Source organism: Leptosomus discolor, chromosome 13 (genome assembly GCF_034619465.1).
Source record: "Leptosomus discolor isolate bLepDis1 chromosome 13, bLepDis1.hap2, whole genome shotgun sequence".
In the NCBI taxonomy this organism is placed as follows: Eukaryota; Metazoa; Chordata; class Aves; order Leptosomiformes; family Leptosomidae; genus Leptosomus; species Leptosomus discolor.
The window spans coordinates 7,063,950-7,091,652 of record NC_141403.1 but is presented as its reverse complement, the minus strand read 5'-3'; the positions used below and the strand labels follow the sequence as shown (position 1 = coordinate 7,091,652).

Genomic DNA, 27,703 nt, shown 5'->3' with positions numbered 1-27,703 from the left:
CGGGCTTCAGCTCCCACACGCCGCTCCGGGCCCCGCTCGGGCCGCCGCAGCCATGACCACGGAGGACGAGATCATCCGCATCGCCAAGAAGATGGACAAGATGGTGCAGAAGAAGAACGCGGTGAGCGGGGGCGGGACGGGAGGCGGCTGGGAGCCGCCGCGGGTCGGTCCCTCGCTCCTCTCCTTCCAGCGGGCCCGGGGACCGGCCCTTCAGCCGCCTCCTTTCTCCCCGCGCTGCCTGGCGGCTTTCCCCGCCCGGGGATGGGGGGGGGCCGGGGGCTGCCCGAGCATCGGCCCTGGCTCTAAGCGGCGTTTCCCTCCGCTTCTCCCGTGTTAAAATCGCGGAGTGTTGGCCTCGCTGGAGGGCAGGGTGTGAAGTGCTGTGGGAAGCCCGGTCGGCCGGAGGAGAACGCCCGCAGAGGAGAACACCTGCTTTAGAGGGGTTGTTTTCGGTTCCCGGCGTGAAAGCTGGAGTTTTGTGCGGGGTGTGCACGTTGAAGTGGGGCTGGAGGACCCTCATCCTGCTTCGGCAGGGTGGGTGGGGCTGCGTGGGCGAACTGCCGAAGCAGGTGGGGGATGCGAGCCACTTTTCCTTTTTTTTTTTAATCTGAAACAAATCACTTTAACTGGGTTTATCTATTTAGGGATTAACTTCTGCCTCAGGATGGAGCTACACAGGATTCAGTTAGCTTGCTTTAAGTGTTACTCTTGTGTATGCCTTTGATATAGAACTTAGTTTGCTAACATATAATGTCTATGCTATCCCTACAAAACCGTCAAAATAAATCAAATTAGAGTATGCAGCAACAGCCAAACACCTGATTATAGTTACACGCAAAGTAGCATACAAGAAAACTGTAAACTTTCTTTACTGCTCCTTTGTCAGGTGGGCACATTGTTACTGTTTTGTAATTTGTATATTTGCGATTGCTGCTCTTCCTGCATAATACATGAAGTTAAGGGTTGGGGTTTTTTTCTGTATGTTACGGTAGTGCATTGAATGCTCAATGTTTGTGATAGCTCACAACTGAGTGGTGTGGCATTTCAGTTTATAGAAGTCCTTTTTCTTTGCTGTTTTAAGATAAAGGAAATTATAAATTAACATTTTAAAATAAAATTTGCATATTTGTAGAAGTACTGATTGCATTAAAGCAATGAAGTTTGTTTCGTTCAGAATCCAAACAAATTCATTGCAAGTACGCACAGGCGGTGCTTCGCTGTGTTTCAGAATCGTGGATGTTCCATAATATTTTATGGTTTAGCTCTGACACGTTTGAACTCTCTGGGGTGCAGTGTGAAGGCAGGAACCTTGTCTAGTGGAAAGATTTTTTTCCAACCAAAGTTTATTCATTTGATTTTTTTAAAAAAAAAATTTTGTCCCCTCGCTCTTTCTTTTTATTTCTCTTTCCCATGCTTTTCAGCATAAAAGAATTCACCGTCTCGCTTTCCTGACTCGAAAAATGAAGTAGTGGCTCTTTCCTGTGAGGTGTCGAAGGGGTGAAACTGTACTGACGGTGACATGTTTAAGTATCGTGGTGATGAGAACGATCAAGTGCGGTCAGTTCAGTTTTATTTGGAAGAGTTTTGACACCAGAAAGAAAATGGCAACTCCCAGATAGTACGGGAGTGACTGGTGACGCTGGGGAGCAGCGCTGCAGCGATACCAAGGATGCTCCTGGTGACCACAGTGTATTCCTCTGTGATCTGGGTGGCTTAGGAGTTTGGATGTCATTCCGAGCAGCAGCTGGGTGCATGTTTTCACACTCTGGCGTGTGTAACCTAATTACCGTTCAGAGCTCTAGGGAGCCGTGCGGTGTCTGTGCCGGGGTCGGAGCCAGTGCTGGGTCTTCATCTTCACCCCCATGCCAGGAAGGAGAGCGTGGGCAGCACCACGGGCAGTTGTGCTTTTGTACTTTGTTGGAACAGAGCCCGTTCATTCCAGCTCGTTACTGCACACAAGTGGCTCTGTTGTTAGTTTGACGCCATCTCAAAAGTCTTCTAAGGCTTGAGCTGCCTCTGTGGCCGATGGTGGAGAACTGAGAGTTTGTCCAGAGCGCGCCTGTGTGCTGTGATAAAACCCCTTAGTGGTGTGACAGGAGAGGAAGTACATCAGTGCGTAACCCAGGAGATGTCTGTGTGTTTTTTCTTACTAGTCTTTGCCATTTGTAAAGTATTTCTCCTTTAATTGCACAATGTGATTTCCTACCTAATCCTGCCCTGCAGTTGCAATGCTAACTTTAGCAAAGTTATTAAGATCGTTTCTGTGAAGAGATACTTCGTTGTCTCACAAAGATGAAGCTGGATTGAGAAATTCTTACATAAGTACCCGCTGGATAATGATGCTCCTGACAACCTCTTGTATTCCTGTCTCCATTTTTACTCAACGAGAACAGGTATTTGATGTCTGTCTTTGAATGAGAATGATTTGATGAAACCCATCAATAAAAAAAAAAGCAGCTTTGATACCTTTTCACTCTGAAATTGTAGCAAGAGGTGCTTCAGCTCTCGTACAAAAGGTGACTCCGTGGCTTATGGCAAAATGCTGTTTGGCATTTCTTTTGATGAGTTGAAAAGGCAGGCCGTGCAGACACCCTTCCTGAGTCAGCCTCTTGGGGATTTGCACTGAGGATCCTCACTAAGGATTTAATTGTAGCTGTGCAGATTTCATAACTATTTGAGTGAAGTGATATATGCAGTTCTTATGTTTTGAAGGACAAAATAATAATGCAATGTTGTATTTGATACACAGATATTTCTGCTGTTACTTCAAATATTGGTTGCATGTTTGAAATAGATATTACTCCTCCTTCAGAATAACTGTGATTGGATTAAAACACAGGTAGTGCCTTCCTGACAGCTTTTGTTGTACGTAAGTACGCTTTTCTTTCATTAAGCTGCTGTAATGAATAGGTATGAAAAATAAGGTTGCACCTATGGATCGAAAAGATCAAGAACAGTTGAGTAAGTTTAGAGAAGAAGACGTAAAATTGTCCATTTTGCTCCTTTAAGTAGAACAGACTCAGAACTGGATAGCTCTGCTGTCTTCAGAAACGGGCTGCGTTTGCTCTCGCCCGAGCCGCAGCTTTGCAGCGTGGCTCTAGAACATGGCGCTGCTGTTGGGAGCGACCTGCTCAATCGGTGTGCAGCCGATTTCTGTTAATTCAAGTAACAAGGTAAACTGGAAGCCAGCCAGCCTTGTGGGGTGGGCCATTGGCTTTCATTTTCTATAAAATCATAGCAATGCCTTTAAAAGAAGGTTTATAATAATGTTCTTAATGGTTGGGTTTTTTTAAACGGAGAACTCTTACCTTAGAAGAATAGGAATTACGGGTTTTACTGTGCACTCCCACTCTAGTTTTGAGAAAAAATGACATTTGACTTTATGCGAAGGAAGGTGGTTATGAAAAACCATTTAGTTGCTGTGAGTTAAAATTAAATTTAAATTTAGTTTAAAAGCATTTAATTCTTTGTACTTAATATAATAGAGAAGAATGAAGGCCTAGAAAGCATTAGTGCCTTAGAAATTTTGGTAATTCAGTAGAGAAAACAGCATGAAATGCAGGTAACATCCGTGTAGAGAGTACCTGGGCTTTTATACTTGGTACGTGGTTTGTTAACCTCCAGTGTATCAAGTTACTGGGTTTGGAAAATGTTTAGACTGGGAATAATAAAGTTGTTTTGACACATGCAGTTCAAAAGGGATTTTACAGATGCAAAGAAATTTTGGCTAGACTTAAGAGGAGGTGAAGAGGGTGCTACTTTGCATTACAGTATCGTTACGCTGAAATTGGAGACTGCAGTAACCAGTGTTTATTCTGAAATCACACACTGTGTACAGTTCGCTAATAGCATCATTGGTTTGGAGGTAAGTGTAACCGGATTGTGCTTTTGAAAATGGCACATTGACATCTGTCCTTCATTTTGTTTTGGCTAAGAGAATTTTCTTGAATTTGATTTTGGTTTGCAGCAGTGAAGATAATTAACTTGCTTTGCTTGGGTCTGTGGTTGCCCAGAAGAAACCACTCATGGCTGTTTAGAGAAAGAAATGGTTTGGTCTGCTAACTCAATTTAGCACCTGAAAACAGCATGACATTTCCCAGTCTTGCATCATTGCTGCTAAAATTCTGTGGTTAAACTGGAGAGGCTTTCTGTATCATCCATAAAAATTAAGACTTTTTGCTTTGATGGCAAAACAGTAAAGCTTTAGTTTTATAAGTGAATTGGGTTTGTGTAAGGTGGGACATAGTGAAATGTTTGGGTTTTAGAGGCTTCTTTGCTGTCAGACGTGTTTAAAAAAGCGAGGTTGTAGCAGCCATGTGAAAGCACCCAGAGCTGTGCCTGTCTGGATGTGAGATGCTGAAGTTCCACTTTCATCTTTCTCAGCCTCTCGGTGGTTATTTTATGTTCTGTCTTCAGTGGTTAAATTGTAAGAGCTGCGGGTGCAGCAGGAGATTGCAAGTTTCCTTGCAACAAGTGTTGTGTTAGAAGTTGATTAGGGAGAATTTAAAAATAAAGTCAAGCAAAGTGGATAGTAAAGTAAACAAAATAGGATGAGTTGAGAGGTGAGGAAAGAGAAAGGAGCCAATTTCCAAAGATCTGCAAGATGGAAATTTTGTGGGGTTTAAATGAATTTTTTTAAAAAAAAAAAAGTGGAAGGCAGTGGGCTTAGCCTGGGCAGAGTGGCCTCTCGTAGGCGAACGTGGTTGCCTTCTCACTGGTCGTGGCTCACAGGTTCAGAACAGTGCGCACTTGGATAACAGCAAAATCCTCTCAGCCCTTAGGAGGTTGCTGTAGCCTGACAACCTCTGTGCACAGTAAGAAATGGATGGTGCAGAGCTTTGCTGAAGTAGAGGTGGTAAATCATCAAGGATGTAGATGTTAAAGTAAATTACAGAGCTCACATTTATGAAAACTTTTTTTTATCTAAGTCCAGTGTTACCAAGGCATGAATTGTTAGTCGGAGTAGCTGTGTGTTAGAGTTTATTAATGCCTAACAGTACAGTCTCTGAAATTGGCTCATCTTACCTAGAAAGTTGCTGCTTCCACAGTGTTAGTTTGTACCTTTCCTCATGGTCTTAGCAGGGGAAAAGGAAAAAGGAAAAACTGTGGCAGCTGAACAATAAACAAGTGCATGAGCTTAGATGTTACAGCGCCTCAGGACGGGATCTTGCTTCTGGTTTGGGACGTGTTGATGCTTGGCCAGTCTGGTGTAGGCTGAAGAGCATCTGTACCAATCTATGCAGCCTAATTATGTATTTCATTGAATCAGTATTTAAAGTTCATAGTTGAAAATAAGGCTCGAACGCAGGTCTTGCTCAGCTTTTTTTATTTGGCCGTTTGTTGGCAGGCGTACTCACAAAGTTGTGTCTCTGTTGGGGAAACGATAGCTGGGTCTGGTACACAGTGGGATCTGATTGCAGTTTTTAAACCAGTAAACTTTTCTGGCTTTACCACACCGCTGCAAATACAGATAAAAATGTTGGCTGTATGTGTTTTATATATGTAGGTGTATGTGGATATATATATATGCATTATTGGTGGGCTGTGCAGAGCTACTCAACACCAAGTTCTTGTGCTGTGTTACAGGTGAGGTTGTTCTGAACTGAAAATGACTGTTGTTGTCTGGCTTGTTGCTGTGCTGTTAAGTGAAGTCCCCTCGAGGCTGTTTTCTTGAGGACTTGTGCTGGTTAAGTAGTGATTGACAGAATGCTTTAACTGGCATTCAAATTACTTCTCTAGTCTTTGAGTGAATACTTTGTTTTCTGAGTTACAGCCTGTTAATGCTTAGGGTTTGTGAAGCAGAACATTCCTTATCCTGGAGTTGTTCTGTGGATAAATTGGGAACCCGTGGTTTGTATCCAGTCTGGGACCTTGAAGGCAGATAAGAGTATGTTGTTGATACTATATTTAAAGTGCCTGACTGCTACTAAATTGACTTATTTTTTTGCTTTTTTCCTGTCTTTTTCGCAGGCTGGAGCTCTTGATTTATTGAAGGAGCTTAAGAATATTCCCATGACCCTTGAGTTGTTACAGGTATGATTTTCTTGTTGTTGTGTTGCAAATATTAACTCCACAGCAATGGAGGTGGAGCCAGCAAATTTGGAAGAAGGTTGCACTTTGAAAGTGAATTCCAATGAAGAAACTCCTTGGAAGAATCAGTGTAGTTAGAGGGTGACTTGGCTTATTTCACCCTGGTTTAGGGCACATATCTGAAGTGTTTTCTTCCAGTAGCAAGCTCTTAAAGCTTATCTTTCTGTTTAAGTTGAAAATAGTGATTTTTTTTTTTTTTTTATGCACCAAGGGGAAGAGCTGCTTATAAACTTACCTTATTTATAATCTTAGGTTCTTACTGACACAAATGTGTTGTGTTTCCTTCCTTCTGAAGGAGAATGCACCTGGGTGCAGCTGGTGCCTGCTTATGTAGTTCTGGTTTTGGACTGTAAGTGAGGAGAAGCATAGTTCGTACCTTCTGGCAAGTTGTGTTTGACCATGTCCCGTCCCCCACCCGCCCCAAACTCCAAGTAGTGTATTTCTTAAGGTAATTACACTCCTTCTCCTCCTCCCCCTCCTCCACTTTTACTCCCCTGGGCAGGAATGATGGTGTGGTACAGTCTCTCTGACTTGCATGAATACTCTTTCTAATTTTGCTTATATCTACATCTCCAACATAGTATTTTATATATTATTTATAAATTCTTTTCAAAAAGTAACTCAGTAAACTTTATTTGCATGTCAAGTTTCAGATATTGTCATGTAATTCAGCAGTGAACAGCTTCTGTTCCAAAGTAACTAGATTATTTTTTATCTCTGTGAAAATTTTCTACGGACAGGGGTAAATGTAAGACCTTATTTGCTGTGGTAGCCACTGAAATGGAAAGAGTCCGAAAAGTAACTTTTTTTCTGAGTGACAATTAATGGTTACAGATACAGAATGAGCTATCAAGTTCAAATCTTAAGGGTCAGTGGCAATGCCACTCTGGATGTATGCATCCTATATATTTGCGGAGTTGTTGCCTTTGGAATGAAAAATCTCTTTGCAAGTGCTCTGGAAGTTCTGTAAATGCTGCTGTGCAAACCTGTTCTGCTTAGTGTGAAGAGTGATACTAGAAGGTTTACACAGAACAGCAGAACAATTTTCTCATAGAACTGTGAGGACCTGAAGAATGTACAAGTGGATAACTTACTGTTTTTTTTTAGTTGCAATGAAAACTTTAGCAATGTTATCAGCAGAGGAGGACTCAGTCTTGCTATGTACAGACTCAACTGTCTGCCTTTTAGAGCGCTTGTGTGACCCTGACTTAATTTATGTAGGGTTGCGTAGTAATTCTGTCCAGTTTTCTGTCCTTGAAAGAAGCTTATTTATTCCCACCCGTACGGCCGGTACCTGTTTGTAGAGTGAAACAGTATTTGCAGTAAAAGAGTGTTTTTAATCTGTGTTGGGGCAGGAGCCATGTGAGTTTGTGAAGGAGATTTCTCTGTTACAGTAGGTCTAAAGGGATCAGGTGCTTCAGCATACTCTTGTGTAGTAGATTGACTGTAGCTTAGTTCACAAGTTTTCCTTGAGTATCCAAAACAGTTCTGGTGCGTTAGGTTGCATTTAGCAACATGTTTAGACTCAAATTTACACTATTTTTCTTGAGAGTTTTATAAATATGTAAAGTCTGCTGTAAATTTTCTCTGTTGGTCTCCTAAATTTGCTTAAGCAGTGGAGGACTCAGAGCAGCAGTTGAAATGCAAAGTAATCATAAGCCTCACTCTGGGAGTGGATCATTAGTGTGCTGATGTCCAGAAGGGTGGTGGTGATGATGATGATGAGAAAGTGGGAGCACTAACTTCCTCTGTGTAGGCTGGGATACCTGTTGATGTGTTTGAACTAATGAAATGCAGGATGGAAGTGAAAAGGATACTTCCACACCCATTTTCAAGCAGTTTTGAAAGCTGGCTGCTTCGAGAAAAGCACTGCTAGCTGCTACGATAGTTTCATTATTCCTGTGTAATAAGAGAAGCGACGATTTTTCCTGTAACACGGCTGTTGCTTCAGGCTGAGCTGGTGACTGAACAATTGACAGGTATGTGCAGTAGGAAGGTGCACATCAGTAGTCTGGACCTCTGCTTCTGTCTTTCTCGCCTGGGTTTTGTCACAGAGAGCTGAAGTGGTTACAGACAACAATACAACTGTGTCATGTCTATCGAGTTTTATGTAAGCAAGCTGATCCTTGCTCAGCTGGGCAGGGAGCCAGTAGCCTTCCTCACACGTGATTTTATCCGGTGGTCAGAATTACAAAGCTGTTTAGCAGCCACACAGCATTAATGCTTTAAAGGCATCGTGTCCCTGGTGGTAATTGTGGGTTGTGCGCAGCTGAACAGTGAGACAGATGGTTGTTACTTTAACAAACTGGTTTTACTGGAAATGACACACACGTATGCACAACTAGGCTGCGGTGTGCAGGCCTTGTGAATGACTTCTTGCCGGTTCATTGGCAAGCCGGGGAGATCTGGGAACCTGGGGTGGTTGTTCTTGAGGGATTGATTTGGCTCTGCTTTGGTCCAGGTGCTCACCAATTCTCTGTCCTCGTACTCTCTTTACAATTTAAAGTTGGTAACACCTCTGCTTGCTTCAGTGGTTGCTTTTCTTGCCCAGCTGTGTTCCTTACGTGTTCTCACTTGGTCTGGTTTACAGAAGAGTGGCTGCCACCCTGTGCTTTGGTCTGGGTTCAGGCGTAGGTTGTTTATGCTCATACCAACTGAAGCTGCTTGGCCTATGGCTGGAGTGCTTCAGGGGTGAAAGCTGCTGTCTGAGACTGGCTCCGAGCCTCTTTACTCTCAGAAACCAGGTGAAAAGTGCTTTAGAATTGGAAGTGGGGAAGACTGATCCATTGAAAATGCATTTTGGGCAGGGTGAGGGAGGTTTTGATATACGTGTGTGCTTACAGACTGGCACAGAGATAGAGCAGTTCCCCAGGTTACGCTGGGCTGGGCAAAAATACCGGAGCTTTCCACTGAAAATGGCTCTCACAAGAACAGCTCCGTAGGCTGAAAGACTGAGGAAATGTCAAATGCTGACAGCTGGTTTGTCATTAAGGCACAGTCGTTTTGAGAATGTAACAGTGACCTTTTGTGCTTACCTGTGTCAGTTTGCAGGCAAATGAATGGGTGCATCATTCCTTCGCCTCCCTTTTGGTGAGGCCAGATCGAGTGCTTTATAAAGGCAAACAAATGAACTCTGTTTATGAACTGCCTTTAGAGAGCTGGCAGGTGAGACAGTTCCCATAGTCTGTTTTTCTTGTATGGTCAGGAGAAGAAATTAATGGATCCAGTTAATTTTGGGTTTTACTTACCTAAGTAGTCTGTAGGTTGGTGTCTTGTCTGTTTGCTGATGAGAAGAGGCCGTGGTTGTGCCCAGTTATCAATGGAGGGTTAGTTTTTTTGTAGATAAATTCTGCTCATTCGGGTATGGTGAGTATTTTATGGAGTTCCAAGCACATGTTGTTCTTTATTGTCCGAACGTAATGTCGAGAGTATGTGTTTAAAATGTCAAGAGAGTTGGCCGGTACTGTTCGAGTGAGCAGAGTCCATCTCGAAACACTTTAGTTACAGCTGAGTCACCATCTGTTTTCTTCAGTCCAAAATACATGTTTGGAGCTGGTGATCAGACCTGAGGTTATTTGATGTGTTGCCTTTGCTGAAAGAGCTGCTGAATATTTCAGTACATTTCCAGTCATTTAACACATCTATGGTGCCCCAAAAAGTGTTGTGTGGGTTGTAAGGAGTAATTTACAGGAACAAATCATTTCCATTTTTAGTGAGCCACAAAGATTTAAATTTTCCTTTAAAGGAGAAGGAAATTTATGATGAACTACTGCAAAAGTAAGTAGAATAATTTAAATTTAGTGAGTCCTGTAAATGGTAAAAGGAAACAAAACCAAGCGTCTTAAGAGCAATTAAAAAAATTCAGTCATCAGTCAAAATACAAAATCGTAGTAAAATACTTGTATTGTTAAACACTTTTTTCATGAAACTGAATGTGTGGCAATGTTCTACTTGTTGGATTAACATGTGAGTCAGAAGTCTTCTAGAGTGAAACTTCTGTTGCCGTTGAGCTGAACTTACGTCCTCGTCTTCTGAGTCTTAAAAGGAGTGGATTGTAAATTAATCTCCCTTTCCCTCTCTAGGTGGCAGCAGTGCCAAAGGTTTAAAGCCTGTCACTCTCTTGGCCTTTTCAGAGAAGTAGGCTTAGTCTTACTGTTTCTATCTAAAAACAGAACCTCTGCCTAAGATTTTACAGAATCTCAGTATTGCCAAAATTATTAGCAACCTAAAACTTCTTCACTCCCGAAACTTCTGTGATAGAGAGAAATGGAAATACTGTTGTACTTCGTTTTAAAATGTCTGTGTTGTTAGAACCAGGTTTCTAAAGGCTTGCAGCATTTCATCCTGAGATGCTTAAAAAAAAAAACCAAAACAAACAACGCACAAAAACAAAGAAAAAAAAGATACTTTTCAAAACCAATGTCATAGTACAACTTTATGTGTTTACTTGTTACATTGTCTTCATGTCCCCTTCTATAGTGCGCGTTTCTGTTTCTCTTGCAGTCTACCAGAATTGGGATGTCAGTGAATGCCATACGCAAGCAAAGCACAGATGAAGAAGTTACATCTTTAGCAAAATCTCTTATCAAGTCGTGGAAGAAACTGTTAGGTAGGTGACACAAGCTTTTTTTTTTCCCCTGCTCTTGCATGTTCTAACTGTAGGCAGCCTTGGTGCTGCAGATCCCTGACACTGCCTTGCTTGAGATATATTTGTGCTCCTGTGCAAGTACTGAAACTTCCTGCAGTGATGTACTTGGGTTTTTACTCTTTGGCTGTCACCAGTGCCTTACTGTGAAAGTGTATTCAGAGAAAACATTCATGTATTTTTATTGGGGCTGGCAGGGAGTAGGCAGCCAGCTTCTGCGGCGTGACTCATTTCTGAAGTGGCGTTGCCTCCTGTTGAGCTAGAGTGACTGTACTGCAGCACTGAGCACCAACGAACCTGTTCTTGGCTATTTCCTTTGTCAAATGTAACACGTACTCTGAAGAACTTGTGCACAATCTCATATGAGAGCGCAGAGGCTTTGAAGTTTGGTTATTAAGTGATTTGTGAAGAGGAAAAAAACCAGTAAAAACAAAATTGACGTTAAAAATCTGTTAGAACTTGCAGGTAGTGAGAAATAGATCAGAACTTTCTGAAACCTTCATAGCTTTAAAGTTACTAATCAGTAAGTTAACACTTTTCGTTTAATTTCCCTTAAAGCAATGAATGCAGTTAATGAAGCCTTTCTGTTAGCAGGGTTTTATTCAAGGGTATTTTGTAGTACTTAATTTATATATTTGAAAACACTCCAGTCTCAAACTGTGTCCAGGTATTTCTGTTCATACACTTTGCTGTTCTTTCTTTTATTTCTTTGTATCTAATTTTAGATAAACTAGGATTTAGGAAGCTTAACACTTTGAAATAGTTTCTACTGATTTAAATATTTGCCATCTGTCTAGAAAAACACGCTAAATGCGAGGAGGTGTTAGAGTCCACTGCCATTTGAAGTCAGCCACATTTTTCAGTGATGAAGTATTTTATCAGATAGTTTATTACTGTCTTGTAAATGCTGTAGAGATGACTCTGTATCTATCTGGCAGTGTATGTACATAGAAATGGACAATTGGTCACAGCTTTCAGCTTCTATACTCTAGTAAGAAGCAACAACCTCTACAGCAGACGTATTTTTTTTAACCTACTTTTGAAGTTAGGTAGTACTAATTAGGTTAGTTTTAGTAATTAAATCTAGATAATACCAGATATGCTGATAAAATATTTTTTAAATAATGACTTTTATTATAAATTAAATGCATACTTTATAAAGGATCTGATCAGCGTTCACTAGTAAATAGTGAAAATTATGTACTTCTTATGTTTAAATTTCCACTTAGAATTTGAAGTCCAACTGCATTACCTCCGATGCATAGAAGTGGTGAGATACCTTAGTGGAGAAATGGACTTGCATATTACTCTAAAGACTTCTAAAAGCAGCAGCTGGACTGAGTGACCTAGCTCTTAAGTTATTAATCTAAGCTTTAAAAAAAAGCCCTATCAAAGTTTTTTGTTGGGTATTTTTTTCTCTTTAAAGTTCAGATTTTTGATACTGCAGCTTAGTTTAGGCAACAAAGTAGGGCAAATACTCTTTTCTTTTTCTTTTTTTTTTCTTCCCCCCCTTCCCCCTCCCCTTGCTCCCACAGAATCCTCAACTTCTGGGCGTGCCTTCGGGTACTGCTTTGGGGGGTGCAATGGTTGACCCTTCCTGTTGCGCAAAGGAATTGCTACTTATTTGTTGAGACAGTAAAAACAGTCTTCTGTCTCTCTTTTTTTTTAACACAATATCTTAAGTCAGTCAAACTTGTCTTAATATAGTTACTTAGAGCTGACTGACCTTTAAGTGTTCAAACATGGTGAAACATGGGGCGTGTTATTCCTGCCTGAGGGCCGGAGGGTGCTTGTGCTGTAGAAGTCTGGAACAAGACGATGGTGCCCGATGGCTGCAGCGGGTCCGTCCTTCTGGGTGTAGGCTGCTGCCGAAAGGGCTGGTCCTGGTTTCCCTTCTGCACAGGGGCCTCCTTGCTCCCTCCTGCGCTACAACCAGTGCTCAAGTGGCTATCCAAGGGACCAGAGCTGGGGACTGAGCAGCTGGAAACAAACTGTTTCGTTCAGTTCTTTGGCTTAAATTTCAACTGTATCAGTTTTTTTTGGTCCAGCCGGTTTGCAGTTACCGTTTCCCACACGGTAACATCCAGCTGGGGCACGGTGGACCTTCCCCTTTTGATGGCTTGCTGCATTCAGATTGTTTTGACTCAGTTGGGAGATGCTACCTAAGGCATCTTGCATCAGGTGAAGTCAAACGTGAGGAACTGGAAAGTAGATAGCAAATATTTGACATTAATGAGAGCTGAATACTTTCTTCTTGAGGCAGTGGGTATGTGACCTTTGTTCATGCTCTAATTTTTATTACAGGGCAGGTATTATTGCATGTACCTTATTGTGCCAGGTCTAGTATAGCTGTGGTTGTGCACTTAGTATATAAAATCAAATTATTTCTGAAAATACAGTGCTGCTTGTATTCAAAACTTACACAGTTAAATTCTTCTTGATTGTAACGTAGACCTTATAATAAAGTGTAGTAGGGCAAATGTTTCACCTCATTTCACTGCTCAGTAGTTCATAGGAACTTAAAGTCTCGTAACTGTGGAAGAGAGGGTGTCTGGGCCGCGGGAAGTACGGGTGGGAATCTTACAAAGTGCTCTTATTCTGTTTTATCATTAGTTTTGACTTTCTCAGAAGAATACGAAATACCGTTATGTTGAGCTGCTTGAGAAATCAGTTTCGATTGTGCTGTTTATAGTGCATGTAAAATGGTATGGATCAAAGATGGCAACAGAAGCGGACAGCTGTTAACCGTGCCGAGCATGGTACTCAGAGATCTGAAGTCTTTGTGAGTTATTTTTATAAATGACATTTTGAATTGAGGCAAGAATTGTTCACTATTCAGGCTGCATGTACTGTTTAAGTTCAATGCGTATCGGAACTAATTTTTAAAATTTTTTTTTAGTTTTAAGAATGCAGGGGAAACGTGAGAAGGAATGAGAGTAAGGCTGTGAATCACCACGTGTTTGTGGCTTCCCTACAGCTGTGGCAGGTTACCAATGGCTTTTCAGGGCGGTCAGAAGCCGCCCAGCAGAGGACTTGCTGGTGTTGTCTGAAGTGGCTCACTGAGTGAGCTGCAGCGGCAGATTGCTTTCAGGTGTTGCTGTAAGAACGCTAAACCACACAGCCGAGCTGGTCACAATTTACATAAGGAAGCAAACTGCTCTCAGAATAAAATACTGTTCAGTTGTAACATGGGATTTGCAAATAACAATTGTTTTCCCAAGTAGTTGAGTATAAACGGAATGGGTATGCATAGATTCATTTTCTGGAGTGTTCCTTTGTGTTAAAAAACAGCAGCAAAAAATCCTTTAAGGAAATTAACGTTCTCAATCACAAATAATTACTGAACTCATAAGAGGATGTAGTGGAAAAGAATGTCCAGACCTCTAAGTAAGTAGATATAACTCCAGTGCGTTTATGTACTGAACTGGAAATGCAGAATGGTTGGACAGTGAGCTTAACATGAAGTACAAGTGTGATCGTGCAAGTGTGGCAATCGCTGGTATTGGAGACTAAAAATGTGGCCATGAACACTTGTCCCTGCCCATGGCAGGGGGTTGGAGCTAGGTGATCTTGAAGGTTCCCCAAACCATTCTATAATTCTGTGATTCTGTATTGAAATGCCTATTTCAAAAGAAGTGCGTGCCTCAGTACTTTTATTTTAAAATCATGTTTAAGTGCTTGATGTTGTCGAGAGAAGGTGACACCAGCCAAACTTCACAGAAGTGTTTTGCTCAGATTGCTTTGGTCGTACAATCCTTTGTTATTTCAAACCTGGGTTTGATTCTACTGGAGGAAGCTGATACAGTCTAGGAGTGGCTTACAGGTATGTTAATGCTCTCGTTAGGTAAAGTGGCTCAAGGACATCTGGTAACCTACTGGCTTTGCTCAAAAAAGTGGTTATTGACAAAACAAGTTCCTAAATTACAGTCTTATAGTACTTAAGAGTATTGCTTACTATTGATAAGAGCAGCACGTGTCTTTATAAGTTACCAAGTGCAAAACCAGTTTCAATAGTTCCGTTTCCATCTGAAGTATAAGCTGTGGCAATCTCCTCCTGTCAAATGTACCATTAGTAGATCTGTAATTTGTTAGGATTATCAGTGGAGCAATAATGACGCATCATACTGCATAGGAGAAAAAACCTGTGCAGCAAAGAAGTTAATGTGTCGTGCTCTTCTGTCACTTAGGATAAAAAAGTCTTTAAAAATGCCACAGTGCATGGTTTTGTTACTTGTTTGTAGATTTGAAATATTATTGCTCCCTGTGCTACTACTAGGAAGAAGCTTTTCTGCTTATACCGTCGTGTCTTAACTACGTCTTGCAGAGGAATTGCTGGCCAGTGTAGCTGCTTGTGCATCTCCAGATTATATTGATCAGGGAGTGGAAAATGGGTCTTAAAGAATTACGAAATATGAGGGCCATTGTTTAATGATGACTATGCCATCTGTTACCTGTTGTCATATCTCTTTCCTTTAACTTATTTGAACTGAATACTCAGAAAACTCTCCAAGTTTTGGTGGTGATATCTGAATCGGTAACATACTGTAACCACTAAAATAAATTCTCATGTGCTTCAGGGAATAACTAGCCACCTTTCATTAATGCTTCTGAAAAATTCTTACTTGAAAAAATTCTGTAATTTGAAGTTAAATTTATAAATTAATAACATTACATCTTTTTATTTTCTTTTTTTTTTCCTTGTTACTAGCAAATCTCTTGAGTTCACTTGTAATTATTAAAGAAGAATGAGAAGAATCTACGATGAAGCTATTAATGGCTTCTGACATTCAGATTAATTATGTTATCTCTGGCCGTATATTGTTGCAGTAGAAGTTTTGTTCTGGTAACAAAGAACACTGTCATGTCATGTTTTACCCTGGAGAGATTATTTCACTGGAAAAGGTAGATGTATCTTTCAAATTAATTGCAGGTCCCAGATAGAAACTGCAATGCAGTACTCAGAATTTGATAGTCTTATTCCAATGGCTAATAGTCAATTCATGTTGCTAGCTGCTGCTTTGTATTTTAAAGAAGCATTAATATAAATTAGCTTCTGTTATTTAAGAAAAAAAAAAGCTTAAAGATTTTTTTTTTTATGGCCTTCTGAAGCTGCAGTAGCTAAAACGGTGAGGTTACAGTTTTCAGTCCTAAAATCGATGACAATTTCAATTTGTTTTTGAAAAAAAGGTTTGGTCAGTTTTAATAGCTGTATGAAGTTGAAAAAACAATTGTGCCTCTTTAAAGCAACTTGTAATTTATGTTATATAAATATTATGATGATCTATATTCACTTCCTGACGTGAATCACTTGTTCATTGGAATTTTTAAATATCTTCCACAGAAGGGCCGTTTTTTCCATCTTTTAGAATGTCTGTGGTTGGTTGTAGTTCCCACTAGCTGTCATTCTTCGAGTTAAGAGTCTGGCTGTTGATTGTAAAATAAATTAATTAGTAGGGACTTTTAGATTCTCAAGGATAATTTTTTTTCCCTCTCCCCAGAGGACAGTTGAAATGCTGTGTTGCAGGCTGTTAATTGCGTTCTGTTCTTTTGCCAACACAGCATTTTAATAAAACAAGGCATCCTGATGGATGCGTGAGGTTAGGAACACGTACTGCTTGACGCTGGATCTCCTCTCTTGGCTGCTTTCAAATTTATGATCCCCAGGAGTGAATGACTTAAACACTTAGAGAATATGTTGAGCAAACAGAGAATATTGTTCATTTTGTTTTCAGATTTCTGAAACAAGAGTATCTATAAACTCTTCTCTAAGCAATTAAAGAAACTGAAAAGTTGAAGACATCTTTGTGGAAGATGATCCAGTTGTCTCAGCTGCTGAATTTTGACCTTGGTTTGAGACATGCTTGCATGGCCTGCTCTGCAGGTGTAGGAAGAGCTGCGCTTTTGCCCCTTGCTTTATCCCCGCGCTTCACCTGTGCCCTGCCCTCCGTCAGCGAAAGCGGCAGTCGGGGTGTTCGCAGGTGCCTGCCTTCTCCCATGAAATGGTTCTGGGTTACATGGAAGTGTTTGATCCTGGGTGCCAGCGATACCATAGTGATGTATTTGATGCAAAACGAGCAGGAGATGCTGAGGTCAGCTCTGAATTTGACAGCCTGTGTGCCAGAAAAAAATACGGAGGTGGATGGGCTGAAGCAGAGCTCAGCTCCGAGGCAGCTGTACCCCACGATACCTGTGTGATCTACTGGTCTGTCTTAAAGCCTCTGGCAAAAATGGTCATGTATTTAAAAAACGATGAGGGTAAAGGAGGTGACATGCATATTTAGAATATTTTTTAAATTTATATATCATGTAAGCATTTGTTGCCATAGAGAGTAGTCTATGAGAACATGGATGTTAAAAATGGGATTTCTCTTCTTTTTCTTAGCATTGTGCACTTTAGTGTCATAGCAAAGAACTTCTGTGATCTGTTGACCTCAAAGCCTCATTTGCTTTCTTTGTGAAATTACTTTTTTATAAATAATAGTTGATAAAATGATATCTTTATTAGCATTTTTTGGGTAACACCTTTAGCTTATTAAAGACAATCGGTCCAAGTGCATCACCTACTGCGTTTAATTTTCCTTTCTTTCTTTAATGGAGAAATTTATGAAGGGTTGAATACAAAGTCACAAACAATGGGTGAGGAAATCCCTAAACTCTTAAGCTTTTGAAGACTGGGGAAATACTCTGGAGAAGTATCCTTGTGTGCTTGCCTGGTTCCTGTACTGTTCTGTAGGCTTCCGTTTTTAAGTACAGCAGGAGACAGAATAGTAGATGGGTGCTTGGTCTGATCCACTATGGCTGTCTCTGATCTCCTTTTATGACGATGACTTCTTACTGAAGTGATACTTGATTTGATAAATTCCTTAACTCAAAAGTTAAGGAAAGGATCAAAAAACTGTTCAGTTTAATATATTTTGTGTCTAGATTTAAATGTAAATTGTTCCTATTAAAAACAAGCCAGTACAGTAATTTTCTACTCTCTAGGAAGGGAGAGAAAAAAAAAAAGCTCAGCGCTTGAAGAAGAGACCTGAATTTGTGTGTTCCATACCACCACATTCCCTTGAGAAGTGTGTAGATGGGGCCCTTCTGGAAATGAGGATACTTTTAGATGCTTAAACAAGGATTTAGATACCTCGTTCAGGACATATTTGTGGGAAAGACTGAGCCATATCAGATTTCCCTCCTTTTCTTGATCTGCTTTTAGTTCTTCTTAAAGTTTATAATATATGCTTATGCTAATAGTGTAGTCTGTGGATTTAGAAGTGTAACAGCAGCTTTATGAGGGCTTAGAGAGAGGAACCCACAAAATCTGTTAGAGTGATGCCAATCTCGCTAGGCTTTCTCTGTAGGCAGTGGAGAGAGTCAGCCTTTCTAGAGAGCAAACCAAAGCAGAAGCTCGATTTAGCCACTCTGAATTCCTCTTTACAATAGAAGGGTGTACGTGTTCTCGCTAGGCTAAAGTTAAATGTTGTGGCTGCCCTTTTTAATAATGGCTTTTGTCTTTATTCTTTTATCAGATCATCATTAAATATAGCCTGTATGGGAAAGGCAAATTCAAGTATTTTTAAACATTAAGGCAACCACAGTTCCCTTTGGTTCAGTCCTTTGGTAGAAATCCTGTGAATATAATTAAAAAGAATGACGTGCATTTATAGGAACTTGTATTTGAAACGTGGAAGGCAAACTCCAGCGACTTGATGCGTAGTTAAAGAAGTTACTGTCTACCTCACGCAGTAGAGTTGGCAAAAAGAAATCAGGAAAGCTTCCATTTTCCACATGTCTGCACTGCCAGTTTAAGCAGATGCTGGACTTGACTTGGAGGGTCTGAAGTGTTGTCATATTTTCCATTTGTTGGGTTGGGGAGTGGGAAGCTGTACTGCAGGAGAAGGTCAAAGCAGAGAGTAGGATCTCGTAGCATTTCCAGCTGGTTCAGGAGAAATCATCAAAGATACTTACCGCTGCTTTAAATGGGTTACTATTTCTGGGTAAAAGAGAGTTTCTCTTGTTTTGTGTTTCCAGATGGACCTTCAACTGATAAAGATTCTGAAGAAAAGAAAAAGGAGCCTGCGTCTTCCTCACAAAACAGCCCTGAAGCAAGAGAAGAAAGGTGCTGAATTCTTCATGACTAGACAAAGAGCCTCACTCTGTATAAATTAACATTAAACTATTTGGTCCAAATTTGTTCTATTAGAAACAGCTTCCACATTCTTTCCTGAAGTACATAGAGTTGTACAAGAAATGGTGTGTTGTTGGGGAAGTAAATCCTCCTGCTGCTGCCATTAAAAAAAGACAAAAGCCACAGGTCAAGATACGGCCAGACTAGTTATTGTTTATTCCATCTGTCAAATACTCCTTCCTCTCACGATACTAGCACTGAGCTTTGACAACTGTAAAACAACTTTCAGTCACAGCTTTGCGGTAATTGCATCTGTTGGAGCTCTAGAGTACTTCTTTTGTCTCTTAGCTTTTATGTTTAATAAACAATCTCATTCTGTGCTTTTTTTGGTAAAGACAAAATACATGCTATCAGAAAAACGAGCCCGTGTTAATGGCACTGTAGGAGCTGAAAAACGTTTGCAAAGTAATATCTGCAAGCTCATTTTTTCTATGCCTTTCTGGTTTTAGTGAATCTGTTTCCAGTAGGCATTTTCAAATTGAAATTTAACCTCCAACCATTTGTCCTGGTGCAAGCTGAAAACTTTTTGGTTTACAGTTTGCAAAGCTACGTTAATTGTTTGTGACCACGGTACCGCTTCGGCACAGCAAGCAGAGTGAATGCAGTGCTCCCTGTGGACTGAATGTTAGTGGGATGTATCTTCACTGTTTTTTCAAGTACAGTTCCACAGGGGGGAAAAAAAGATTTCACATTAATTTAGAGAACTGTGAATTAACTGCCACATTAGTGGAATGAAATACCTGCACTCTATTGTGTGGAATACCCTGGTGAATATTCTAAAGACACTTTCAAAATTGTGTTGACTCTAGAGCTATAAGTAGCTTTAAAAAGGCAGCCTGTGTTCTTTTTTTGGAATACCATAAATGGATATAGCAAAAGACCTTGTTTTGCCCTGAACAAAGTTATTGGAAGAGGGAGAAATAACATTAATATTAGTTTTCTTTTTGCCTTTTTTTAGCAGTTCAAGTAGCAATTCCAGCAGCAGGAAGGAGGAGGGTAGTGCCCCCTCAAATTCTTTCATCCCTTCTTTTCCGCGGGCTCCAAGCACTTCGGATTCTGTACGAGTGAAATGCAGAGAAATGCTCTCTGCAGCTCTCAGAACAGGAGGTGAGCTTTGTAGACTATATTTTCAAGTTTAACTGTTTTCTTCTCTATTTCAGTCCTTCCCACTGTATTTTTCTCCTGCCCTGTAGGGCAGAATAAACGCTGTTTATGTCCGTGTGTGTATGTACCCATAGGTCAGTTCACCCAGGTCGCAAGTAACGAGTGACCTTGACAGCACGGGAATGTACTGAAATACGTTTTTGTTGCTGGTGATACAGGATGTCTTGTGGCCTCTGTTCATCTGATATCTTGCCTAGAGTGGAGCTTCTTTTCAGGAAGGTTATTGTCTTGTTCATGTCTCATTTGTGGAAGCTGCTTTTTCTTTTTCTTTGCCTTCTCTCTGACCAAGAGTGCCACTGTATACAGGCCTCCCTTTCTTACACCAGAGATCCTGTCGGCCTTCAGAGTTTGGTTTTTAAAGGCTGCCTTTCTGTTTGCATTTAATCTTGACATTTCATTGAGATACTGGCAATAAGAGAGTCTTGCATTGCTCTATCTTCATGCCTTTTGGGCAGCCGTAAATTCCTTGACTGTTCTGAGGTTTTTTTTTCTTTTCCCCCCTTGTGTACTCAGGTGTCTTTAGACTGGCAAATTGAATGGTATGCTAGGTAAGGAGCAAAGTAAAAGTTAAGACTCCTCAGAATGACCTGAGTTTTTTCTTGTGGGTACCTTCTCTTCTACCAGAACTTACGACCCAGCTCCTGTTCCTCTGTTCTTAGCTTGGTGTAACCAGACCCGGTGGAAGCAGACTTCTGAATCAGCCATTTTTAGCCTCTTCACTCTTCTGTTCTTTCTTTTAATTTACATAAATTCAGATACAGACAGTATTCAAAGCTGACTGAAGACGATGAATTTGTGGTCCTCTGGATACGTACTTCATAGACTTCTAAAATAATTTGTGACCGGAAAGTTGCATATAGCATCTTAGTATTTGTTATTGTATGTAGTCTTCATTTTAGCTGTTACCCAAGAACTCTTTTTGCTATGTTGCTTTCTACAGCACATGGAAACTGCTCATCCATGGTTCAATGCCAGTCTCAAAAAATAAGGTTATTTTCTGGGTTTTTGTGGCCTTCTGCATGAGATCAGAGGAGAAATGGCGTTTGGATTACTCATTGAAGTACACTCGTGTTAAAATGAGGAGGAGGAAAGCACATACTGTATCTAATTTGCCCTAAGCTGTCTCGGAAGGGCAGCTCTCTTTGAGTAGGGGGCTCGGTGAGAAACAGTAAACAGTTGTCTGGAGATGTTTTAGGTCAAGTGTTGCATTGTCTTCAAGATTGCTATGGTTTATTTCTTCTAATTTCTGTGTTTTATGACACATCTCTGCTTTGCATTTTTTAAAAAAATCTAATAATATTGATTCTGTTCTTTAATTACTATGTTTCTAATGGAATCTTTCTCTTGCATGCGTGCAAAACGTTAATTATGCTTGTATTGTGTGGACAGAAAGGATTGACGAAACACAATACAAAATGTTTTCATTCTATAATTGTCTGTTCTACACACAGCTATGCTGTGGAGATGGGGATTTGCCAAGCCTGTTAGAATATCTAAAATGTTTCTGAACAGCAGAGTTTTTTTGTTACTACTTGTGTTTGCAACTAGATGTCAGAATTTTTGTTTTTGTGAAAGACTTAGGTCTACTTTTTAAAACTTCCATTGCTCTTCATTTCACTTATTTTTTTTCTTCCAAGTAATGAAGTTTGAAAGGATACATATACAGTAAATTGAACTTTCCTATACAAAAGGAAAATTCACTGCAGTTGTTTCGTGATTTGCTGAGTTTCAGAGTTTTGAATGGGCTCTTTGGGATATAGAACACTAATGAGATTGTCAGCTTGCTAATATTTTAATATTTGTTTTCCTCAGATGATTACATTGCTATTGGTGCTGATGAGGAAGAGCTGGGTTCTCAGATTGAAGAAGATATCCTTTGTAGTACATCTACGTGGTCTTGAACAAGAGTATTTTTTAAAAAGCATTGATAATGTTGACATCAATGAACTTGATCTGTGTATCGAATATTTTGAAATTTAATTTAAAACAAAAATAACAAACTGCGTTCGAGGCATCAGTGCAGAAATTTAGTGTTTAAAAGAACAGCACAAGCTAACTGAATTGCCTTAAAACATGTAGGAATGTGTGTAGGTGAGTGTGTGTGGGTTTTCTTCAGTTCAGTATCTTCTCCTTGCAGGAGCAATACAGCAATATTACATCTTACCAAAGCATTCTGCCATAAAATGCTGGGCTCTTCTGTGTTATTTTTAAACCTTTTCTTGTCAACCGTTGTAATCTTTTTCTAATGTCTTTATTTTATTTTCTACAAGTTTATTTCTAAATGAATCTGGAATTTTCAAAAGGGCCGTGCTGGTAGCAGTGGTTGAATAGTTACAGAGCAGGGGTCTGGGCTTTTTTTTCAGTGGTGGGTTTTTTTGGTGTTTTGTTTTTGTGGGTTTTTTTTTGTGGGTGTATTCTTAAGCGTGGATGTAGTCTAAGCGTCGTGATTCTAACTTGCTAAAGTCCTCCGGTAATCAGCCACCATTCCTGTTAAGGAATTCCCCGTTTCTGTTGCAAGCCTGTTTTAACATTCTGTTGGTGAGCTGCCAGTGTTTGAATATTTGGTTTAGAAATCAATTAATCCTCAGGATGGAGTCAAGGAACTGGATGTAAATTTGTGAGTGACTTCCCAGTTTCAGTTAAGATCCTGCTACCCAAAGATTCACGTTTCACGGGCCGTGTCCTGAACGATGACTGGGCTGCAGGAGGACGTGAAGTCGGCCGTGTTGAACAGGAGAGAACTGTTGGCTGGGGGGAGGACTAGATCAACAGTGGAGAATTACATTGCTTTAGAAAAGTTGCCCCCGAAAACGAGTCCTTTACAGTGCTCTGCTTGACTTGTTAATGTGTTGTTCCTTAAATCCAAAGCACCTATTTTTCAAGAATTAAAAAACACGGATATGAAATACAAAAATAGGGTACGAAGTAGAATAGCAAATCTCAAGGATGCAAAGAATCCAAACCTAAGGAAAAATGTGTTATGTGGGAACATTCCTCCTGACAAGTTTGCCAAAATGACAGCGGAGGTAAGTAAAGCGCAGGCCCTGGGCTGTTTCCCCGCTGGACTCAGGTCCTGGTCTGTATTTATTAACCCTAAAAATACTGTATGTAAGCTGCCTGCACTTGTGAAGGACTGCGGCTTGTTTGTGGCTTCTACAGGCTGAATTTCAGGGCTGTGTTGAGGCAGAAGGAGTGAAAGTCGTGTCTGTTAACGGTTCCTAAATACCTGCTGTTGTCCCTAAGTCAGGGGGCAGGTGAGCTGGCGCGTGTGCATTTCCTGACACGCAGTTATGTGGTGCCGTTCTTTAAAGGCCACGTGATGCCTCAGCGATAGTTTAAGTTTAGGAAGGTGTAAATATGTCTGGCTGGTGACGCCAAGCTTCTCTTTCTAACTAGGCGAGTGTTAGCCTGTCCTGCCACTTGGTTTTCAAGTGCCAACCTCTGCTGTGCTACTTCTATACAAGGTGTAGCACTGTAGCTTTAAAGATCAGTCCCTCTCTTGTTGGCGTTTTCAGCGTTTATTTAAAGGTTATCTCAAATTTGACAGAATACTTAATAAATAGAAAAAGCCAAAAATGATAGGGAGAAGAATCTGTGAGAATTGCCTTTAAATCGAATCAAATGTATGTTTTTGAAATAAGGTTTTGGACACTTGACTAGAAATTCCCCTTCAGATGCTCCCTGTCTTTACAAATTCCTGTGCAGATGCTCCCTGTCCTTACAAATCAAAATAAATCTAGGAATTCAAATGAAAAAATCAGATTTTATGAGGGAGAAAAACGAAAGCACCACACACACACACACACAAAATCAGATACAAAGGAGTATCTTGGAGACTGAAAGAAATTAAATTTACGATCAAGTAATGAAAATCATGGTTAGCTTTGTTCCAAAAGGAAGCTTTTTTGGTTGTGGGGTTTTTTTGTTTTGTTTTTGTTTGTTTCTTTTTCTTTCTGTAGCTTTACGTGAAGGTTAGGGCAAACAGAGGCTGATAAAGGAATGTGTGAGGAAAAGCAGATCGTATCTTCAGTACATATTTTGAGTGTTTCTCATTCTACATGTGTGTGGGTGCATATGCACAAACATACGTTTTGTGTTGTCCAGTGCCCATTCTTTGTTTTAATTAATGTCTTGAATTAAAATGTTAATGGCTAAAGAACCCCTTGGCGTTCAGGTTACTTCTAACGTGAAACAGCATTAATACTCAAGATTTGCGTTCCACATCCGCGTGGGATGCAAAGTAGAACTTTATTGAAGAAAAACGGCACAACTTGTTTTTGCTGTGCACGCTCGGTGGCGCTGCGCTGGGGAGATCCTGCGCACCCGGACCGTTGTAAAGGGGAAAGAAAATTGGTGAACCTGAGCTCTTTGGTTAGTGTGGTGAAACTAGGTGTATGTGACCGCTGGTAACATATGGGAAATTATGGCTGTACTGTCTGTCTCAGTACAAACATGGAAATAGTCAAAATAGCGTGAATTTTTCCTATAATAACCTTCTGTAGGTCAATAAGGTAAATATGCAAGGATCTAACCAAGGGAGAAGATCTTCTTCCTCTTCTCTGTGGAACTTTTAAGTCCTCCCCTACCTTGTCTCTGTATTACATTTCTGAACTCCAGAAATGCATCTGCATAGAAATGTTCGAGGTGTTGATATTGTGACTTTTACAGATTCTTTTTGTAGCTTCTGTGCTGTGAAATATCTCAACTTCAGTCTTGTGGAATTAAAAATGTGTAGGATTAATTTGCCCTTCAATAGAGTTGTTGTTCATGGATCTGAAATAAAAAATGGTGTGGGCTCACGCCGTGGTTAACGACTTGTTTAAAACGAAAACTGTAGTAAACTGTGTCTGCTTTGTCCGTGATAGGAAATGGCAAGTGATGAGCTGAAAGAAATGCGCAAAAATCTGACCAAAGAAGCGATCAGAGAGCACCAGATGGCTAAAACAGGAGGTACCCAAACCGATCTGTTTACATGCGGCAAGTGCAAAAAGAAGAACTGTACATACACCCAGGTACGTGGTTGTTCAGTCTCTGCGTTTTCCTTTTACAAAGCTTAAGTCTTGTGCAAAGATTGTCAGAGAAAAAAAAGTTTTATTCACAAAATGAACTTTTAACAAAGTGCTAAGAAATGTGGGCAATTGGATCTACTTAGGCGTGCTTCTGTAAAGAATGTTTGTTGTGTTAATTTACTAAAGACTTTATGCGCATCCAAGCTGAGTATCTATATAGCCTGAAACGTCAGATTCCTTGCAATGTGGAGTTTTTGCTAATTCTTCTTGTTAATTCGGTTTTATGTGGAGGAGAGCTGATTTACTGGTTTTAATGTGTGTAAATAGCAGAAAATAATGATATGTACATATAAAATATATATATATGTACACACATGTACATATAAAATCTACCATTTGACTGACTAGACCCTGATTTACCATCGTTCCTACAACCCTTTTCTATTGAATTCTATTGAATTTGAATTAGGAAATACGTGCCAGAAGAAGGGCTTTAATTTGTTGAGCAGTGCTTCAGGGCATGTAATTCTAATCACAGGATCAGCTGCCTTTATAATTTAATGTTGTATATCAGATGCTTGAAGTGGAAAGCTGGTTATCAATCATAGACTTTTAAGCCTTTGCATCAGTAAATATATGTAAAGTGGTACCGAACGTGTAGTTTTACTGCAGAATCTTTTTCCTAGATGTGCACAGTTTCTATACTGAAATTGGTATTTTAGTGCTACTAAATCTGTCAAAACAGAAGTTTATGATCACTTTCTAGTCTAGACAGAAAAAATGTTTTCAACTGATACAGAAAGTTAACTGGTGTTTTTATCCAAACGTCCCTCCTTAATGTTAAACTTCGACTTCAAACCTTTGCGTTGAACACGGACTAACAAAAGTTGCAGGTACTAATTTTCCTTTTTCCACTCTGGCTCTTGCCTTTCGCCGAAGGTCCAAACCCGCAGTGCTGATGAACCCATGACAACGTTTGTTGTCTGTAATGAATGTGGAAACAGATGGAAGGTAAGGCCGTCGGACGGCTCCGCGTGTGTGATAGCGGGCAGCCAGGCTCTGGGCTTAATTTTGGTGGACAGCAAATGACAGATGAGTTTCTGTTGACTTTTGGTTATGGCTTAGCTCGTTAATGGTATTCCATGTCGATATGGCAGAATAGCTTTAGGTTAGAAAAGTATTTTTGACTGAAGGCGTGAGATGACACAGGCAGGGCGGTGGCAAGGCGGGAAAGAAGTCAGGAGGTTGACTTGTCCTTGTGACGTTTAGTTACAGTGCTGCTTTGCCACAGAAACAAGCAAGTTAGTCACTGTGTCTTCTCTTTCTTCACCCAAAGGTGTTCTGGTTTTCATCTCTACTTCGATGACTGGAATAGGCCTTTTTAGACCTTTTGTTGTTGGGTTTTTTTTCTGGTTTGTGTTTTGTTTTGTTTTTTTTTTTCCCTACTCTGAAAAGAAGGGGGGATAAAAAAGAAGTGGCTGCTACCATACCCCTGGATAAGTGTCAGGTTGAGTGTAGCGCAGTGGGAACTTGATGTAAGTTTTTGGTTTGAAGTCCAGGCAATGGGAATTAGAAACGCTTCTGAGGACCACTGGTAGTCCAACAAAGTGGAGAAACACTGAAATGAAGGCCTGTAAAATTTACCAGTTCAGATGGGATAGCATGCAGTATGAAGCACGATACCCTCATTCCCTGATTTTTCAGTGTTAAGAATGCTGCGGCTCTGCAGGACCGTGTTGCACAGCATACGTTAAGGTTCCCGCATTAAAACCCACTATGTCTTGTGTTCTGTATAGCTTGTTACTGAATATTGTTCAAATCGATACTCCAAGATATCCAAATAATTTATAAAGCTTAGAAATTGTTTGGTGCAGAACCTGGAAAAGTTCATTGGTGCTGAAAACCTTCTCCGAGGTGGCGGTTACAGAAGCGTCGGTACAAAGATGCTCGAGCGAAGGCGTGGTGGTGATATAAGCGAATGCTTTAACTAGTTATTTCCATTTCCTAAGTATGGTGTCATATTTCTGTTTGTTCTTGCAAAGATTTAGAAATAAGCTGTATGAAGATCTCATAAACCTTCTTTTCTTTTGACAGTTCTGTTAGAAGAAGAAATTGTCAAGACATCTGGACCAGTATGGCAGAGGATTTTGTAATTAGCTTTAAAAAAAACTAGGCTACGCATCTAGCTTCCTGCAAATGCGAGGGGTTTTGGGTTTTTTCTTTCTTTTTTTTTTTTTTTTTTTTAAAGCAACATACATGCCTGAAGTTAGCCTTTGTTTTGACACAACCATCATTTCCTTAAATGCCTTCCTATAGCTGATAGTCAGTAGGGCCAGGTTGCTCAATTGTATGGTGAATGTTAAAATATTTTTTCATTTTTATAAGTAAGTTGACATTAAACTTTTACCAATTAAACATTTTGGTAATTGGCTTGTTTTTTTCTAGCTCTGTGAATAATGTACTGTATTTTTTGTGGTCTGAAATGCACAGGCTCCTCCCATACGTGTTTTACCTGTCCACAGTGGAACTTGTTTCTTGCTGCTGCGTTCACTAGCAAAGAGAAAAGGTGTCTAACTTCACCGAATTACGTTAAACTCGGTTGTTAACCAAATCACAATT

General features: G+C 40.3%; 1 protein-coding gene across 3 annotated transcripts; it reads left to right on the top strand.

Moving 5' to 3' along the window:
• Positions 1-11: 11 nt before the first annotated feature.
• On the top strand, positions 12-27,499 carry TCEA1 (transcription elongation factor A1). 3 transcript variants are annotated; one of them, XM_086472705.1, is made up of 11 exons: positions 3,049-3,173; positions 3,772-3,865; positions 5,971-6,033; positions 10,594-10,699; positions 18,755-18,842; positions 19,870-20,018; positions 21,888-21,944; positions 22,947-23,101; positions 24,941-25,087; positions 26,024-26,095; positions 27,179-27,499. In XM_086472705.1, exons 3-11 carry the CDS (start codon positions 6,013-6,015, stop codon positions 27,185-27,187), a joined length of 804 nt encoding a protein of 267 aa, XP_086328831.1. In that variant the 5' UTR covers positions 3,049-3,173; positions 3,772-3,865; positions 5,971-6,012; the 3' UTR covers positions 27,188-27,499. The 3 variants fall into 3 exon arrangements, with proteins under 3 accessions (XP_086328830.1, XP_086328829.1, XP_086328831.1); XM_086472704.1 differs by lacking the exons at positions 3,049-3,173; positions 3,772-3,865 and adding an exon at positions 12-121; XM_086472703.1 differs by having other exon boundaries at positions 2,790-3,865.
• Positions 27,500-27,703: the final 204 nt, after the last annotated feature.

Coding starts and splice junctions, on each gene's coding strand:
- TCEA1 (XM_086472703.1), top strand. CDS start 3,686: ATGCAGTTCAAAAGGGATTTTACAGATGCAAAGAAATTTTGGCTAGAC. Junction 6,034..10,593: donor TGACCCTTGAGTTGTTACAG/GTATGATTTTCT, acceptor TTTCTCTTGCAG/TCTACCAGAATTGGGATGTC. Junction 25,088..26,023: donor AGAACTGTACATACACCCAG/GTACGTGGTTGT, acceptor CTTTCGCCGAAG/GTCCAAACCCGCAGTGCTGA.